Source organism: Cydia strobilella, chromosome 22 (assembly GCF_947568885.1).
Source record: "Cydia strobilella chromosome 22, ilCydStro3.1, whole genome shotgun sequence".
Classification (NCBI taxonomy): domain Eukaryota; kingdom Metazoa; phylum Arthropoda; class Insecta; order Lepidoptera; family Tortricidae; genus Cydia; species Cydia strobilella.
In genome coordinates this window covers 4225256-4245255 of record NC_086062.1, presented here as the reverse complement: position 1 = coordinate 4245255, position 20000 = coordinate 4225256, and the positions used below count along the sequence as shown (strand labels likewise).

General features: G+C 37.9%; 2 protein-coding genes and 2 non-coding genes across 6 annotated transcripts in view; 3 read left to right on the top strand and 1 right to left on the bottom strand.

Annotated features, from left to right (window-relative positions):
- Positions 1-621: 621 nt before the first annotated feature.
- The window catches only part of LOC134751382 (rho GTPase-activating protein 190), a 55735-nt gene continuing 36356 nt past the window's right edge, over positions 622-20000 (bottom strand). For all 3 annotated transcript variants that reach the window (XM_063686740.1, XM_063686742.1, XM_063686741.1), the window contains 12 exons: positions 19904-19996; positions 16713-16817; positions 16383-16473; positions 14986-15207; positions 13587-13705; positions 11178-11285; positions 10671-10751; positions 9755-9890; positions 8846-8977; positions 7968-8106; positions 7061-7268; positions 622-6474 (listed from right to left, as the gene is read on the bottom strand). In XM_063686740.1, coding sequence (XP_063542810.1) covers positions 7070-7268; positions 7968-8106; positions 8846-8977; positions 9755-9890; positions 10671-10751; positions 11178-11285; positions 13587-13705; positions 14986-15207; positions 16383-16473; positions 16713-16817; positions 19904-19996 — 1425 coding nt within the window. In that variant the 3' untranslated portion in view covers positions 622-6474; positions 7061-7069. The remainder of the gene's footprint in view (positions 6475-7060; positions 7269-7967; positions 8107-8845; positions 8978-9754; positions 9891-10670; positions 10752-11177; positions 11286-13586; positions 13706-14985; positions 15208-16382; positions 16474-16712; positions 16818-19903; positions 19997-20000) is intronic.
- LOC134751438 (uncharacterized) overlaps positions 10379-20000 on the top strand; it is a 365741-nt gene continuing 356119 nt past the window's right edge. Inside the window, exon 1 of the mRNA XM_063686847.1 lies at positions 10379-10465. Within this exon, the coding sequence (XP_063542917.1) occupies positions 10435-10465 (31 nt within the window). The 5' untranslated portion in view covers positions 10379-10434. The remainder of the gene's footprint in view (positions 10466-20000) is intronic.
- Trnag-gcc (transfer RNA glycine (anticodon GCC)) lies at positions 18456-18526 on the top strand. The gene has a single exon. It is a non-coding gene; the product is annotated as a tRNA-Gly (tRNA).
- Positions 19138-19208, top strand: Trnag-gcc (transfer RNA glycine (anticodon GCC)). The gene has a single exon. It is a non-coding gene; the product is annotated as a tRNA-Gly (tRNA).

The following is a 20000-nucleotide window of genomic DNA, read 5'->3' as shown; positions in this document are numbered from 1 at the left end:
TGAAACCTGGCGTTTTATTTTTATATCAAATTGTTTGTCTTTTTTTAATACAGTTGCTCAAAAAGTGGTACTTTTTGTGGCTGCGTAGCGTGCGAGAAGCTCAATTTCTCGAACTAGTGCTTTTTACTTTTTAGTTCCAAACTATACTTTCGAAACGCAGTTAAAATGGAATTTAGCGCGGAGCAGGTACCAGGGCCCCATGAGTTACTCGGAGGTGTCGTTGACCAACCCGCGCCGGGCCCGCGGCGGCCGCGGCCGGGGCGCGCACGAGTATGAAGGTATCGCGGGCTGCGGCAGCTCGCCTATCGCGGGCTGTATAGGTACTTTTGGTTTTGGTTTGGTTTGGTTTGGTGGTATGTATGATTCTACTAATGATATATTAATTTATTATTTTTTCGCAATTGTATTAAAAAACGTCGTTTACAACACGTGTGAAATGTCTTTTCACACTAGTTGTAAAATGTACTATTATGGGTGTCCAAAAGATTGAGATTAATTATAGAGCAATTTTCCCCAGTTGGCTCAGTTTCTTCTTCTCAAGCAAGTTCAGGGAATAACGTATATCTTGTGACTATCATAGGCCTGATAGCCGATATATGGTAAGTATAATAAAACGCTTGATAATTACATAGATGGTTATTTATTATAAAATATGCCACATTCTTGTGAACTGCGAACAGTCTCGACGCACATAGCGAGTTCTGCGCCGACCGAGCCTTCCTTTGCCATACAATATCACAACAATCAAATACTTTACAGGACTCTTCGACATTCTAAAGACATATTGACACGAACCTTTCGCGCATTGTATTACGAAATGCACGCTAACATTTAGCGGTATTTTGTAAGTAAATGGTTCGCAAATGGCGCGCTATACCACATACTCCTTTTCATGAATCTTAATTCGTGTATAAATCTAATATGAATTTCCTTTTTTTACTTAATACTGTTTGTATTGTATCAAATCTGTAAAATATCGTAAACCATATCATTATATATGCCTTTGAGAGTGTCGAATAGCTTTCATAGGTCAACTATCAGTAAAATATCTAGTCAAAAAAAAAAACGCTTCATGGCCGCTAAGTTTCCAATGTTCAAGAAAAACAAGAACAAGCTTTATGTCAAAAAGGCATTCTCTAGCTTTATGGCGTTTAGTTTTTCATTTCCATCTTACAAATACAAACCATACGAAATATATATTCTTGTACTATTATAATAAAACTAGGACTCTTCGGTAAACATCTGTGCATTCGATTCAAAATGTTAAGGTTACTTCCAAAATGGAATCAAATAAAATGTAAAAACGCGTTGCGTTCAAACTTCATGTCACCAATTTCGCTCGGCTTTATATGGCCGCTCTAAAGACTAAGTATCCAACTGATTCGAGTTCCCGAAATGTATGTTCATAAAGGGGCCCACTGACTATCAGTCCGCCGGACGATATCGGCCTGTGTTAGAACAAAAACTTGACAGTTTAGAACAACTGACAAGCCGATATCGTCCGGCGGACTCATAGTCAGTGGGCAGGTTAACTTCGGCGACAAATGATAGTTACGCGTTATAGTTATATATATTTTCTTTCGAGTTGTAGATATAGGTTTGCTCTATAGCCTTAACCCCATCTGTCATACACTACAGACCAAATTTGACATAAAACTTGTTCTAACAATAATCTTAACCTATATTAATGTATAGGAGACCAATTCCTTTCGTAACTACTAACTAAGAGGCAATCTCGACCAGATCACATTACATCACATTCCTATCGAGAGTATCGAGCCAAAACATTTCGACGATTTTATTCGAGCCGAACGCTGCTCCCAAAGAAACTTAGGTAGGTATACAATTATACATATTAATCGTCAATCGTTATTAACGATTGAAATAAAATCAATCGGCAATCGCGATTGACCTATTAATCATTAACAGCGATTGAACGTTTAATCGTCAATCGTGATTAAATTTCAGCCCACACTGGTTTATTATGTGTTCTAAGGTCAATTATGTTAGAGAATTTATCAAGAGATTTTCAATAGATCTGTTTCCACTAAAACGACAAGCAAACTGCTTATTAGAGGTAGACCAAGATAATGCAATGATTTTGATAGCACACGCAGTACAAGTGTTATTTTAAACGTCAATCTTCTATGAAATTATGGCGTATAAATAACACTTGCACTGCGTATGCTATTAAAATCGTTGCAGACTTATCTTGGTCTAGCTATATCTGCTTATTGGTGTTGTTTTAATAAAACCTTGTTTCTGATACTATGAAAAATGCAAAAGGCGCAGTGGAAATAGGGACAGAAGGCCATCTTAATATACTAAATATGGGATGATTTTGTTTGTATCTATTGGCAAATGAGAGTAGAGTATGTAACAGGGATTGGATACCAGTATTTTTTGTATGGGAACGAAAACGGTATTTTTTCGTTATTTGTTAATAATTTCATTTCTAATTGGGCAATCTAACAATACGAAGTCGTTACGTAAAACACAACTGAGTCTAACAATTCGAGTATAAAATAATTCGAAACATAATGTTTCAGCCTTCGGGAAATTGTCATATACTTGGAAATTTTGACCCATGCCACCGTGACCGGATAGCCGAGCGGTTCAGGCACCTGTCCGGTAAACGGGGGACGCTGGTTCGATTCCAGCTCTGGACACTCAAGCCTTTTGTCCTTTTTTCCTTCGTATATGACATTTATTTCAGTTTATAGTTTAAATAGTAGTGTATCTACTTGAAAAAACACAAATTAAAATATTTTCATAGAAAATAATTTGATTTGTTCTTAGAGTATAATGTTTTTTTTTACGTTTTTGCAAAAAACCGGTTTCGTTCCCTGGTATGTAAATCCACATACCAAATATGAAAACGTCCATCTATACCCAAGTTTCAATGGTTTCCCATCATCATAACTCAGGCAATGAGGCTTCAGTCGGCCAAGCGTACATTGATTCTACTAAGAACATTAATGATCCTACACGAAACGGACGAACGCAACCATACAAAATTCACAACTCTCGGAAAACATCTAAGACCCGACACAGACGGACTGAATTGCAATTGCAATAATGCAGTTTAAAATGCAGTGTCTATCTTGGGTTTGCGCTCCTAAAAAAATGGCACAGCTTCCATCAATGACAGCATTACAAATTACAAAATACGTAAAATGAAAAAAAAATTAACAAAAATATCCATTTAAAAAAACTCTCATAAAAAATATCTCAATAAATAAATTACGAAAATAAAACACGTAAATTGAACAAATGTACAATATTTACATCGAATTGCCTTGTTATCGATAATTGCGTTTTCGAAAAAAACATTAGGGGAAGTTTATTTGAAATAAAGTAGCGTTTTTGTCTTCGTGAGATCTAAGAAAAAGCGAAAATTTCTAGAAAAATAAATTAGTAGACAGGTAGGCTCTATGTATTTTTCGATTCATAGTAAAATATCAAAAATTCCTTTACATCACTCCCCTAATGGACATGATATTTTGTCCCGCTCGCGCACTCGCTCGGTCACCACCGACGCGAGTGTGCGAGCGAAACGGTGATATAATGACATTATATCGATAAAAACTTACTTAGATACACCTTACTTAATGGAGACACCTAATATATTAAATATACTTATGAGTAGTTACAATGATTCCTTGCATAACAACACAAATCCATCGAATTGCATTTTTTGTTAGAAAAGGGTTTTTTTAAAGTCAAATTAAATATCTATTTGGCAAATAAAACGAAGGTCACACCTGTCACAAACTGCGCTGCGCTCTGGCTCATAAAGTATCAAAGCAAGATAGCGATATTGCTTTGCCACAGACATTTTATTGGGTCATAATACAAGCGAACAGTCAAGTGTTATCGCTGTCTCGCTCTAACTTTAAAGGCTTTAAAGGCAGGCAAAGGTTCACAGTTTGCGCCAGATATAATCGCCCTAAAGGCCAGAGCACACCGGCTGCGTGTGCGTAGATATGCACGTGCGCTAAAATGTTGGAGCCGCGCACGCACACGTCACGCAAGCGGTATGCCGTCTCTCATAAAGATCCGTATAGTACAACGCACACGCACCCGGTGTGCAGGGGCTATAAAGTCCTTATATTTAACTCGAAAGGCGATATCGCGTCCATACTGCATTCGCAGTGAAGGCGATAACGCAAGGATAGTAGCACATTCAGTGTCAGTCTATATTAAACACTTAAATACAATGTAGGCCATCAGCTATACATTTGCAACACTAACCGGACATACAAGGATTTAAAAAAATGGGAAAAATCAGTCTAATGAATATTTTAAGGTAAGCTGCCGATCGGAGTGATTTTTAAAAACAAATACTGTTAGATGTAAAAAAGTCAAACAAAAAAGAAGGGTGACTTAAAAAAGGGTTGACTTTCCCCTAAATTTTATGAGTATTATGTGTTTACTTGACTTTTAAGTTTGACTGTGGTAGAAGCGACGCACGGCAGGTTGCGCAGGCGCCGTTCAAAATCAACGAACATACAGTCAAATAATTTAATTTCCGTAAGATTTCGTAACTTGTCAGTTACAATCAATATTATGAAAGTCGCTAGGGACCTTATACTATTGTCACTGTGACTTAGGCACGAAGTGGTACTGAAATTAAATTCCTTGATCGTACAACGAATTGATTAACGTTAAATATGGCGGTGGTCATCTATAAGAGAAATGTCAAACTTTTTCATACAAGCAAATTTTAACAAAAAAGTTCCCACTTTATTGAATATTTTTTTCATAAACTTTAAATATTTTTTTTAAATAAATGGCACTGTAAAGTCAAACGACGACTTTTTTTACTCGAAATAAACAAGAATGTCGGAAGATTTAATAAAAGGACTGGTAACGAGGTTTAAAAAAAATTACAAAAATTAGGCAAGATTTTTATGTGTAACACGAATCTATCTAGCGTGTATCTACATATTTCATCTATTACGGTTTGTCATGGATGAAAAGGACGGAAAATGTCCTTTGAGCCGTTCAGACATGGCAGAAAAATATACAAATAATAAATTGCGGGGTTAAGTGGGAGGGTGAGGGGAAAATAAAGAAATTTCCGCGTAGTGACGACGACTAGAACAAAACCTATTATTAGAGTTTTGAGTTATAAGTCTAGTGAAAACCTATTATTTATTGTAAAAAGATGTTAAAATATTTATTTATTTCTGGAAGAAAATTAGCGGGGTGAGATCAAAATCAAACTCAAATTTATTTTTATAGACAAGTCGGTAAAAATACGCTCTTGGTCTATCTCACATCGATAGACAAGGAAAATGACACTTCATTTTACGAATAACATGCCTGAATCGACTTCTTAAAAAAAAAACATTCAAAAACTCCGCAAGCATTTCAACACCGATCCCTATGATATCGATTAAAAACAACGATTACGCGAATATCACTATCTAAAAATATTTATAATTAACAATTACTTATTTTACTTTATACGACTGAACGGAATGTGCTCATTAAGGTGCGGTGCGTTGAACAAAACGCAAAACGCAAAGAACCATAGATAAAAACTTTTTTTTAATGGCAGCGTTTTGAGTTTCGTTCAAAAACCGCGGCTTTACATGGTGTTGTCATTGCTTTATCATAACGCTTAGAAAACTTGTTTTCCATTAAATAGTTTGTGCATGAATTTCAATCTTAACGCTAATATAAATTGCGATATAATTTGAATAACACCTAGTTAAAATACTGATTTGATTTTGATTCAAAAACAAATGCGAAAGAAATTCGTCTATCGTTATTTCGTAAAGCCGAAAATTGCAAGCATTCCCGCTTTTAATTACTAAGCATACTGATATGAAAACGGTTGATTATAAATTATCTCATATTCGAAAATAAAATTATAAAAGTTGAAATATCGACAGACATACAAAACAAACTATAATAATGTTTAAAATCTGATGTATCGTCTCTTCATATACAATTATAAATTCAGACTTTCTAATGCTTTCCTTACCTTACCGAAAAAGGAACAATACACCAGAAGTGCCAGTATGTGGTTAAAACCATTTCTTTCATACCGCACAAGTTAGAAAGTGACAGCTTTTATGGTATAAATCTAACATACTAGCACCCAAAGCTTTCATTGATTTCGAGCCAATCAAAAAACAGTTTTAAGTCCTCATATATAAAGTTGACTTTATGGTGCCGAAACCAGAGGGCCTAACGCGAATACCAAAGTTCGCAAATTGCGGGCATCTTTCTCTAACTAATTACGCCTTAATTGGAGTAAAAGAGAAAGATGTTCGCAATTTGCGAGCTTCGGTATTCGCGGTAGGCCTTCGGGTCTACCTCAGGCTGTATGAATAAAGGCTAATATTGCGTACATAAATAGCGGACCTTACGCTAGCGTATATAACTCACTGGGAACGTAGACACGTCCGTACAACCGCGTCACACGCCTTCCAACACGAATGCAACCTGCATTGTGGGTTCCTGGAATAAACACAATATAATGATGTCAAATAGACAGTAGACGAGATGGCGCTGGTCGCTGCTGCAAAGGCTGCGTTCAGCTTATGGTTGGGCCGTGTCGTACGGCTGCGATCGTGGCCCAAAATGGCCTCGCCGGAAGATCAGCGCTGACTTTCGGGTCAGCATTATATATATAGCATTAAGACCATTTTCGTGGTAAACTTTTACTCCTACCTAATTTTATAAATGCTTATAGTTTTACTTATACTTCTGTATGTAATTTTAGTTTTAAGTTTATCACGAATAAAACATTTGATTCTGATTCTGATTTGATTCAGACGTGTATTGCAAACTAATAATAAATAGATAACATACACTAAAGAAAAAGTGACAGTGAGTCCACCGGTGGCCGAGGCGGGAATCGTGGTCTAGTGGTCAGGACGTTAGCCGCGTAAGCTGAAGACGCGGGTTCGATTCCCGCCTCGGCCACCGGTGGACTTGGTCACTTCTTCTTTAGTGTATGTTATCTATTTCAGTTTATAATTTCAGAAATCAGAAATTATTTATTTACATTGATACAGTGCCTATAGGCAGGCAGGTAACTTACAGGCGTGTCTCACACCATGACGAATGCTTCTTGCCCTCGAAACAGGAAGGGGTGCTGGTCGATCATGGTCTGCACGATGTCCTCGAGGTAGGGCCGCGTCATCTCGAAGCGGCCCATGTCCGAGAACTGGACCGGGAGCAGCGTGGGCCACCAGCAGATGGCGAGGTTCTTGCTGTCCATGGAGTTTAGCTTGGAGTTGTCTGCCACCCTGGATAAAATATTACATGTTGGTATAAACTACTGATAGGGCTTTTAAAGCAGTCAATGTCTGAAACACAGGTTGGAACATGCTTTTCATGGAAACCAGAACTATTTCAAGTTTTACGTTTAACAAGAAAAGCATCGCTATCAGGCGTGATTGTGGTGCACTAATCTGGAATTTCGCGAGTCGCCAGTTTTATCTTTGAAAGACTAGATCTAATGTCACCACTTTACAATTTGGTGCCGTGACCAGGATTAATATAAGTATGAAATGTTGGACTAGAAACCTGATGAAATATTTCTTGCGTTAGAAAGAAATTGAGAAAGATAATTAATAAATTTAACAGGCAGCCAAATGTCACATCGAGGCCAATTAAAGAAGCCTGAAAGGTGTTAAGAGTATTCTAATACATAATACATTGATGCATAAAAAACACATATTTTGAGTAAACTTTACGACGACGCCGGCAATGGTGGGTGATGTTAACAGTTCGGGTCGAGACATAGAGACGTCATACTTAATTACAATATTATTAATTTTCAAATAAAATCAAATCAAATCAAATAAAGTGTATTTAATAATTTTAAATTGATCCATAATATTGCCATATAAATTGGTTTTATGGATAAAAATGAATGTGAATATGACGTGTCACCGAAGCCAGAAATGTCCTACGTGAACCACAAAGCGGTTATCATGGCATACCTGGCGAAGTGATCCAGCACGTAGTCCAGCGTGGCGCGCGCGACGCACGTGAGGCTGTTGTTGAGCAGCGAGCGCAGCGCCAGCAGTCTCCAGCTGCGGTCCTTGAGCTCCACTCCACCCGCGATGCAGCCGCGCATTGCTGTCATATATACTTATACAATAAATAACTCTTCACATACTATAAATACTAGTGCTACAAAATGATAACACTAGGGAATCACTACACTAATAGGTACGAAATCTTATTTAAACTTTCAGTAAGTTTCAGCTAGCAACGAATGGGTTATGTCACAAATTTAGAATCGCATCAGCACCGCATCCGATTACGCTATTCAGACTGTTTTCATCCCGTGTTGAAATTTCGAGTAGATAAACTTATTAATTTCCTAGCTGAAATGCAGGTTTTGAAGACGTGTATGATGCTGTTTCGTACGAAAATACTGATCTGGTCTGATCGGACGCGATTTGGTAGTCACAAAAATAAGTGCATTCCCGTTGCCAGGGAGGTTTTGGGATTATACTGAGCAACTTTTACTATGGGACCAACTCCGAAATCGCGAAAAAAAAATTGTCTGTTTCATACATTTGGGCTGGTCCATTTTCTATGGGAGGGTAAATATATTTTTTTAGCGATTTAGTGGTTGGTCCCATAGTAAAAGATGCTCAGTAATACCACAAAACCTCCCTGGCAACGGGAATGCACTTATTTTTTAGCCATCCTGTATAAAGTTTATAACCTAGATTAGATCATAGAACACTTTATATCCTTGACATCATAACTTGAAGGAGTTAAATAGGTTTTAGTTTTTTCTAACTAATCTATTAACTATGAAATATCGTCTATAGCCTTTTCTAAAGTGGTGCATAAAAAAACTCACCCGCTATATCTTCTAACTGTTCCATGCTAGTCTCGTCTAATAGCGGCGGTAACTTCTTCGAGAAGAAATCCTTCAACGCAGTAGCCACAGCATTCACCGGGATGTCTAGAGAATCCAGGTCCACGTTGGGATCTGAAACGTAAACCAGTTAGTTTTATTAAAAGCTCTTAACGTGAAGTGGTTATAGTCTTTATCTTCTTAAATGACTTTTTCGTCTAAGACGCGTGTCACGGCGCGTGCGGCGCTCACACATAATGGCACACAATGGCCAACCGCTATCACTAAAGAGACAATGGCTTTTGTATGTAAGATATACAATTAAACAGAAAGTATACAATGTACAAATATGTATGTATGTATGTTTTGTTTAATAGATTACCGTCTTAGACGAAAAAGTCATTTGAGATCATGCAGACTATACACGAAAGCCCAGATATAAAACATTGTTTTAAATAAATGTGTCGTTTTCAAGCAAAAGTTACCACATTGTCGCTTGCCATAAGGTCGGTCTGACAGGTTTTTCGTATAAAGATACAAGCAATTTTCGTCCTTATGATTGAAATCGTCACAAATTGAGACGAATAGTGAAGTTTAGTTTGGTACAGTCGCCATCAGATATATCGGAGCGGCCAAGGGGCCCACAAATATCTGAACACGCAGGGGCTAGCTAGAGTGCATGTTCAGAAATTTGTGAGCACCTAGTTTGTCCACTCTGATATATCTGACGACGACTGTACCTTACGCTAAAGTGGTTTGATCCCCAGTCTGATATCCAGAGTGAATCTCGAAACAAGATGATGCGATGATCCCACGATGACTTCCAGGATAGCACGAAGCGAAGACAATCACGAAAAACTGATTACACCGCCATTGAAACAAAGCTTAGAAGGGAGAGAAGGCAATAAGTACCTTCGTTAAACTTGTTGAAGAGCATATCAACATGCGCCCGGTTACCAGGCACCCGGTACAGGCCTTCGGAGGCGAGCCCTTCCCTCTCGATGAACTGCACACATTTCTCCACGAATAGCGGAACCCCGTGCGCTCCCTGAAAATAAGATTAGCTAATTAGAATAGAATAGAAATAATTCATTCGGACAACACATCAATACAAATAACACATACTATATAGCAAAATACAAGGCAAAGATAAACAAAACAGTGAAGCCGAAATGGTCTCCACTCAGCAATGCAGCTGGCACGACTAGCATGGTCAACGGCGCTGGTTTTCTGCGGAGCCAGCGGAGTGTGCGGGACAGCATACTGCATAAATTATAATACTAATTTTATAAATGTATTTTGTATGTTTAGGTTCGCAAAAAGGCTAAACGGATTTGGTTGAAATTGGAATTAAAAACCTTTTATAACCTGAGATTGTGTCATAAATGTATTTTTTTTTCCGGATTTTATCCCCCAAGAAGGTGCGATAACAATTCAGAGTACTAACTCCAGCAGTACGGGTACTAACCCGTATACTACTGTGGGATTGTTTAACTTCTTGAAGATGGAAACCATGGGTAGATACAGAGATACTCCTCTGGAGTTGCAGGCGTACATAGGCTACGGAAACTGCTTAACATTAGGTGGGCCGTATGCTTGTTTGCCACCGACGTAGTATAAAAAGTAAGAGACTAGTTTTGTCATTATATGTAAGATTTTACATCTGTTTTCATTGGTCTTCTTTCAAAGCGCTTGAATTATTTACTCATGTGTCCATTCCATGAAACCTTTTGACTTACGTTTATATTACAAGTAGCAACAGGTTTTTGTCGAAAAAGAAACAAATTTTATCTAAACTTTAATCATACTAGATTATCCGAAAATTTACCTGAGGTCCCCAATTCGCCGCTGAGGCCGTACTCGCCATTTGTGATGAGTTCTTCTTCGAGTCTTTGCTTTTCGAGGGTTCCTGGACATAAAATAACAGATAGATAAGAAAAATAATCACCTTGGATATAAAATGTTTCATTCCGTTAGAAACAACTCCATTGAAAAAGTTTTTTTTACCATGATTAATCAAAGATGGACAAAGATTTACCACAATTATGAATAAAGAGTGAAAATTCTTGATAAAAAAGCTTGATACCCCCAAAACTTCTATGCATTTGACATTTTGAAAGACCTCTATCTACACTAGCGCCCCTAGCGGCGAAGTTAAACGCGGTAGCCCTCATTGGTTCAGCCGATCGCCCTCCGTTTCCCCGCTTTGTATAAACTGTTGTATTTTGGTTACAATAAAGATCTTAAGGGCCGATACATACGGACTAATTTAATACTAGTAGGTAAGACGCGCTCAGACTTCGGCCGACCTCTGACCTCACAATTAAATACAAACCTTATGCCTGCGATCATGCTTGCTGAAGGGATGGTGCCTTCTCCTGGTGTCGGGCGCGCTAGATGACGAGTTGTCCTGTGCCGATGACGGGTACTCGCCCGCCAGCATCTGAAACACCACACAACAATGCTGTATGTACGATTCACGTTAACAGCTAGAGAAGAGTGTCAAAGAAATTTGAGCCTTCTGTACACCAGTTACATTCCATGATTGAATGGCAACGCCGCAGCGTATCGCGCTTATGGTCTAAAGGCGTTCCATTCATACACTTTATCCTATAATCGAACGATTTGTGATATCGTCAAAATATTTACATTCGTTTGATCCATATTTTCCTAGCGCTGGTGGCCTAGCGGTAAGAGCGTGCGACTTTCAATCCGGAGGTCGCGGGTTCGAACCCCGTATCGTACCAATGAGTTTTTCGGAACTTATGTACGAAATATCATCTGATATTTACCAGTCGCTTTTCGGTGAAGGAAAACATCGTGAGGAAACCGGACTAATCCCAACAAGGCCTAGTTCCCCCTCTGGGTTGGAAGGTCAGATGGCAGTCGCTTTCGTGAAAACTAGTGCCTACGTCAATTCTTAGGATTAGTTGTCAAGCGGACCCCAGGCTCCCATGAGCGGTGGCAAAATGTCGGGATAACGCGAGGAAGGTGATCCAGTTATACCATCGAACTACTAATATAAATTACTGTCTTACCATATTAACAAATGGATTCAGCGTCATTATCACAGGATAAGCTAACTTAAAGCACATAATACACAGTATACACATTTTTCTTAATACATCAGTACAGCAATGTACACGAAGAAATAATTTTAATGACGGACTGGTTTAGAAAAATGGTTACCAAGCGTTGAAGCTACCATTCGTCACTAACTCTAACTTATATCCTGCTAATCCGACCGTGAGTAATATCGTCAGGTCGCTGTCCCAATATTACAGGGTTCTATGTTACATTTTCAAGATAGTTGAAATTCGACTTAATGTCACTATGATAAAGTTCAAATTTCAGTTCGATAAAAGTGAAACATAGAACCCTGTAATATTGGGGCAGCGAGGTGACAACCAAAACTCACTAATAAATAAAAAATCAAACAAAAATCAACCTTACTAAGGTATTGATATGGTTCACTATGGCTATTAACTTGTGCTTTTAATTAGTGAGTTTTGGTTGTCACCTGACGATATCATTGTTAACTTTAACGATAATTGCTAACCATAAGCGTCAAGGTATAATCTACCCGGTACTTGGAGGATTATTAATATTTACGACGTGTATCAAATGGTCCGCTACTACCAATTTTAGTATAACATTATAGTGTGACATATGTTTGGCGCGCATTGTGACAAAAGTGTCACGTTTTGTGTGCAGATGATGCTATGTAACTGAGTGTAAAAGAATCGACAGTTTTATCCAAAAATTCGGTTAGATATTAATTTTTTATTTTGAGTTTTATACATAGGTTTAAATAGATAGACATCTTAACATCAGAAATAATTAATATAGTATGTCAAACAACATTGTCAGTAGAAAAAGGGAAGATAACCCTTCGCGCCTACGTTTTTTTTTTAATTTGCCGCTTTTTTCTACTGACAGAAATGGCTTGACAGACTATATCCATTTTGTTGTAAGATTTGAGGGAGGAAGCACGGCTTCACTACGTAATTTATATCGTTTGAACTCCGGAAAAAATACACATTCACATTATTTTATTAAAAAATATTTAAAATGGTGAAAAATTTTGAGCGGTAGAAACGCTCATAATATTTGGCGCGAATTCGACAGAGCGTGATGACGTCACACGTTGGACGGTCCAACTGACGTTTCGCTCACTAACTTTTCGCGGGCAAATTTATGTACCTTTTTATTTATTATTTTAAGCAATTAAATGATAATTTAGTATCGGAAATGCATTTGTAACATGATATAACGGTAACAAACATCCGAATAATAGTAGAGAGCTATAATAGAGAGCTTTTCAGTCGAGTACCGTGTTTAGGCAACGAAGCTTGCTGAGTTGCCTAAGTAAGGTACGAGATTGAAAAGCTTGATTATATCACTATTGTATACAATACTTTTTCTACGAGTCACCTAAAATAATACTTTATTTTTACTATAAAACCTAAATAATTAATAAAATTTGGTATCTCAGTAGACAAAAATAGTCGCGCGTTTATGTCTTTTATATGGGAGCGCGGCGGCACGTGATTGGTCAAATTCTTTGACTACAGCGTATCGAAATGAATATTATAGTTGAGTTGGGAGTCCATACATGAAAAGTACGCAGTTATAGTTTGGTATACAAAATCGTAATTCAACCATAACAGTCCACGAGTAGAAAAAAAATTTAGTTCAAATATAAAGTTCATGCATGAGGCTAATTATGATAAGTGTTAGTTACCTTGAGGGTGGGCTCTAGATGCGGCGGGTGTGGCGGCGGGTGCGGCGGCGGCGGCAGCGGGCGCGGCTCGCGGCGCCGCGAGTCGCCGTCCGAGCTGCCCGAGCTGGACTCACTCGCCGCTGCAACAACAACCACTATTACAAACTCACATCACTTTACTTATAGCCCACTTCAGTTTAGCGGTTCAACTCGAAATTCAGTAAAATGCTGCATGTGGTGTTAAAGCTATGAAAATCGGCACGATTGATCTTTAGTCCATATAAATCAATTTGACCCGAAGCACCAAAAAATATAACAAAGAGGAGAGGAGCCCGAACTTGGTATGTGATATATTTTTGCAATCGTCTCAGAATGCCCTTTCATAATACCACACACGATAGGTTTCTGAACAAAAATATTTTTTTTCCAAGCAAAAAAAAGATGTCGTCATAACTCCTCTCCTTTTTATTTAATTTTTTGGTGCTCGGGTCAAATTGATTTATATGGACTAAAGATCAATCGTGCCGATTTTCATAGCTTTAACACCATTTGCAGCGTTTTTTGGCAAACCGCTATCACTATTGACACTATTACAACCAGAGACACCGTATTTTGAGTTTAGACCCGTTTCAGACGTGGCGGAGTCCGCACGGACGGAAACCGCACCCTACGCGCCGTGTGTGAACCGGCCAATAGTAAAAATGAGAGCCCACAATACATAGATGAAATTCTACGCTGCAAATGATACGATATTTTTGCAGCAAAAAAGAGAGAGAGCGCATCCACTCATTTCCGTTCCGTCATAATTTAGGGCCAATAAATTACAAATATACACAGAATATCAGCATTTCTACAAAAATCATACTAACCTTTATCCTCCTGAGTTCTCGACCTATAACTAGTAGGCAACTTCGATGGCCCCACAAACATGCCCAGTTTAGGACTCTGTACAGCCACCAAATTGCTAGCGACCATTTCTTATAGTACCTGAGCGCATGGTGTTGCGTACGTCTCATGAGATGTTTTATATAACACATACACTGAATATCGTCCTTTGCAAGCACAGATTTAATATATACGCTAGATGACGCAAATATCACGATTTGTATTGAAACCAAGCGTGCCGACTTTTTCATAAAAATACAAAATTTACGAAATAAAATAAAATTACTTACCTGTTGAGGAAATATGTTTTTGCCTTTGAGTGCTCGCAATTTTTGGGCTGCTGCGAGGAATTTTTTAAGTTTTCACGGACACAACAACTGCAACGACGGCTGCAACAACTGAAGCGCGTGGACTGTCAAGAGCGACAGTCAACCCCGAGGATTTGTCGGGGTTCGGACACGCGAAGTAAATGCATTTGCGTCATCTATGGTATATTTATATCTGTGTTTACAAGAGCAAGAAATTGTAACTGTACCTTTATCCTCTTGAGTTCTCGCTCTATAACTCGTAGGTAGTTCAGGCGGCCCCACAAACATGCCCAGTTTAGGCACCCTAGGACTCTGTACAGCCACTAAGTTGCCTAAGGACCGTTTCTTGTAATGTCTAGGTGCGTGGTGTTGAGTGCGTCTACGCGCGTGTGCGCGCGCGACGCCGCCGGAGGCTTCGCTGGATCCGGAGCTGTCGGTCTCTGAAAATGCTGGAAATACATGGTTCATTTTGCATTGCAATCCAGCAGCGTTTTCAATCCAGCTGGATTTTTGCTGGAGCGGCATCAATCCAGCTGGATCCAGCGCGGATCCAGCAGTTTACCGATTTTGAAAAAAAAAAAAAAAACACATGGTGCAATTCTACAGGTTTTTTTATTTATTAAAATGAAATAAACCAAACAAAGGGATCATAATAAGGCGTAAATAGCTGAATTCCGTGGGCAAAACAGATTTGTTGGTAACTGCCTGCCAATTTTTATCATCACTTTTGCCCCATCGGTCGTGATACCAACAACATATTTTTAATCCGAATTTATTCAACCGTTCAGCCACCAACTCGAGACAATGCTCGGCAGTGCAAGACTCGTAGATACGTATCAGACCTAGATTGAAATGCTTCTCCTTATGATGAACATTGAGATTTATATATCTCTGATTTTTTGAGATGTCCATTGATCAAACGTCAAAGAAAATCTCTGTAAATAATATAATAATATCTTTTTAAAATCTGCGAATTTTTTTATTAATTAATTTTTTTAAATATTATTTGCGTAATTAGTTATCATCGAACGTATTGTGTTAGGCGAAGTCGGTAGTTGATATCCACTTTTTGCGAATAAACGTCTCAAATCGGCAGATGTACAAAATGAATTTAATGTAAAGTCATCTTTGCACACCATTCTGGTAACTATAGCTTCCATGCACTCTTCTTTTTTAAAGTAATCATCAATAGTCTCCTTAGCCTCTTTATTTGGTATGGTATGATAACTACTTCGTGAACATCTTCATCAACGTCTTCGTCTAATGCTATATATCTAAGATTTTTTTTGCGGATTTGCGGCGCTGGATCCAGCGCCGCCTGCTGGATCCAGCAGACCGATAAATGCGCTGGATCCAGCTGGATTGCTGGATCCAGCAATTGCAATCCCTAATCACAACTGACAACTTAAAACTGGGCTGAAACTGATTAAACTTGTTTAATGTACTAATCATAGAATTTTCACATGGCAGCAATTATTCTACAATAATCATTAATGTATTCAATAACTTTCGAGAAATGCAAGGAAACCTAAAAATAAACAGTGAAGTGAAGTGAAAAGTACCTACAAATCAACCTAATTGTATATAACTAATTTGTCACCTATACGACCTCAATATAACTTACAAGGCTGATGCATGGGTGTTTTCTCATGCCTCCGATGTCTTCTTAGTCTCATCATAGATGGTGCCTCCATGTACTCATTTGATTCTTTTATCTGAAACGAAAAATATAAGGAATCACTTTAATATGTCAGAAACTAAAAGCTTAGGAAACTGTCAAATATGACTACATATTTACTTAATTAGCATATGGTTATTTAAATAAAAAAATTACCCTTTTGATTTTTAAATTAATTTAAAAACAAAATGGTAATTTTTGAATTTGTGGTAGTTTAACAACTTACAAAGTTACAAACTGAGGAGGGTACGAAATAGTTTTTTTTGTGCGAGCTACCTGTGCGTATTGTGCGTCCAATTCCGTCTCAGAGCTTACGCCCGATGGATGGTGGTGGTGACCGCCAGGCTGACCACCTGAATGTGACCAGCCTGACCGTTGCGACTGCAAAAATAACAACGTGGTAATATTATAAACAAGCGTACGTTTAACCATATGGTAAACGATCATAGCTACCTAAGGACCAGGGATGTTGCGAATATTCGCATCCGCATCCGCAACCGCGGAATTTCCGTATTATTTTCAACATCCGCATCCGCATAAAATCGATGCGGAGCTTAATGCGGATGCGGATGTGGAACAGGTAGGTACAGGAACGTCTTAGCGGCGGCATAAGTGCTAGGTAATTTCGTCATTGGCCAATAGGAATCTCGTTTCGTTTTTGTGATTCGTCGATCGAGCACTTTAGCCTATGAGGGACAGCGACAAGAAGTGAAAAGTTTGTTTTATTGTGCGAATGCGATTGTGGGGCACCTACATATATTCTTGTTCAAATACGGTTTCTTTTTTTTATATAAAAATTACTAAAGTGTAATATTTGACGTTTTCTATGTGCCTAATCTCAACATCCGCATCCGCTTCCGCGGATGTCAAAAAATCGGCATCCGCAACATCCCTGCTAAGGACGCTTGCTCCTACATCGGAGTCACAAGCGCGTGGCTGACTGGTAATGAATATGCAAGAACCATGGGTTGGTTGATTGCTTAATGGGAAAATGTATACATAGCCAACACAATGCATTTTTGGTAGCTCTAAATCTTTTATATTCCATAGTTTTCCATCACAATATCATCAAGATCATTCATGATCACATCACAATAAGCTAAGTCAACCTGCACACAACACACAACTATTTAACAAATGAAACCGGCCAAGTGCGAGTCGGACTTGCGTTCCAAGGGTTCCGTACATTACACAATTTTTAACAATGGATTTTTTTTATGTGAAATGTGAGTGAAATGTCTTAAAAAAACCTTATATTTATAGGTTTTCCTGTGTATTTAGTGTATTTTTTGTAAACTTTGATCTCAAATATATATTCTTTTGTAATTTTAAGCTGAACTTACTTCAGTTTGAAATTACAAAAAAAATATATATTCGAGATTCTTAAAATAAGGTCTTTCATTTGATATGTACAGTCGCCATCAGATATATCGGTGCGTCCGAGGTGCTCACAAATATCTGAACACGTCTTTATTGTAAAGGCGTTAAGTGCGTGTTCAGATATTTTTGAGCACCTCGGCCGCTCCGATATATCTGATGGCGACTGTAACACGATATAGTTTGAAAAACTTAATTTCTTAATTAATTAAGAGTGATCCTATATGGGTTCCGTTTTTTTTCTTTTGAGGTACGGAACCCTAAAAATACAATTAATGGCATCATACATAACTTATCGGCAGTGATCGGTACCAACGGTTTAATTTCATGGCAACGTTGTTAAGGGAATCTGTAAAGTAAAATTCAGCTAAAATTGTTAATTAAGGTTAATAACAATAATAACCTTTATATGAACCTTAATTGACCGTCTGCTTCAAAATAGTTATTTTCCTTTACTTTAACTTGACCATGCTGCCATGAAATTAAAACGTTGTTACCTCTACTTATCGGCAGCCGTGTCCACACATCAAAAAGTAATTACAAAAGTCACGTTTCAAACTTGCGTAACGAATCTTGCGCACGTCTGTGCGCATCTGCCTTTCTCTATTGAAGATAATTCGCAAATTCAACAATAATTCGTAAGCATCGGTGGTTCAGTGGTAGAATGCTCGCCTGCCACGCGGGCGGCCCGGGTTCGATTCCCGGCCGATGCAGATTACTTTTGTAATTTTTGTGACGAATTTATTCATGGAAAAAAAACTGACTGCCAGTATTCAGAAACTGATAAAATGTGAGAGTTCGCACCTAATAACTTATTTTTTATTATGTAATAAGGATAAATCGAAATCGTCCTCACTGCCTACTACCAATGTGTAATTACCAAAAAAACGATGAATTGACAGATACGCTCACCATCTATTTCGTAGTTGTCTAGTTTCACTTAAATTCGACATTCATTATAAAATAAATCGATTTCCTTTTAGAAATTCAGGTTACACGTATATCGATGGTAATACCAATGAGTATATAGAATAAGATAGAGCGGTACTGTCATAGTAAATTTTGTAACCACTGTAAATTCACTGCCATCTATCGACATACTTTAAAACTAAAAACGAAGATTTATAAAAATACGTTAAAATTATAAATATCAAACGAAACAGTCAACGCCATCTATACGAGAGTAGGCCAAAACTAGTGGCGCCATCTGATCGAGAATCAAATTTTCGTGATTTTCAAGGCACGTTTTTTCCTTAGACTGTATCCATCTATTATGGAGTTATATCTATCTTTGGTAATACGAAGATTCAACGGTAAATAATAAGCATCGGTGGTTCAGTGGTAGAATGCTCGCCTGCCACGCGGGCGGCCCGGGTTCGATTCCCGGCCGATGCAATTAATTTTTGTGTACTCTTATGCAAATTTGCGCAAAATAAAATAATACAACGCGTCTTATTTGAGACTTAATTTTTATATGACATTTTTAATACCTGAAGAATGTACAGTATTTTTTTAAGGGGGATCCCATGCCCCAATGACCTTCGATTTGAATCCCTTAGTTTTCTAATGTTTTTTGTAGCTTATATTCACAGCAACGGATTTTAGCAATATAGTATCCCATATTTACTTCAAAGTTCATTGTTTTCGAAATATTTGGCATCAAAGTTGAACAATTTTAGGCCAAAAAACTGGTTTTCTGGCCATAACTTTTGTGATAATTAGTTTAAAATTAAAACCTTAGACAAATTTTTAGAGACGTCTAAGACGAACCCAAATATGTAGATTTCGTATAAGTAAGATCTTTCACAGCAATCGAGATACGAAAAAAGTGTTTTTTTAGACAATGTTTAAAACAATCATAAATAAATAAGTATTCATTTTTTTTTCACAATCCGGTAGACAAAAATGGAGATAAAAGATTGAAGAATCGATAGCCGCTTGTCTTATAATTCTATATGTAGTGCAAAAGTAGGAGATACGATTCAAAACTGGTCAAAAATCGATGAAAACCTCAAGCCCCTTAAGCCAGTTTTAATTTAAAAAATAATCTTACATTTTTTTTTTGTTCAGGTCACTATTTTTAAACATACCTTTCTCTCCCTGGGATGCGGCGGCCCTATAGTGATTTGCTGTAGGGCATCACTGACCATCGCATAGTTGTTCATGTCCAGTTTACCGGGTTGCTAA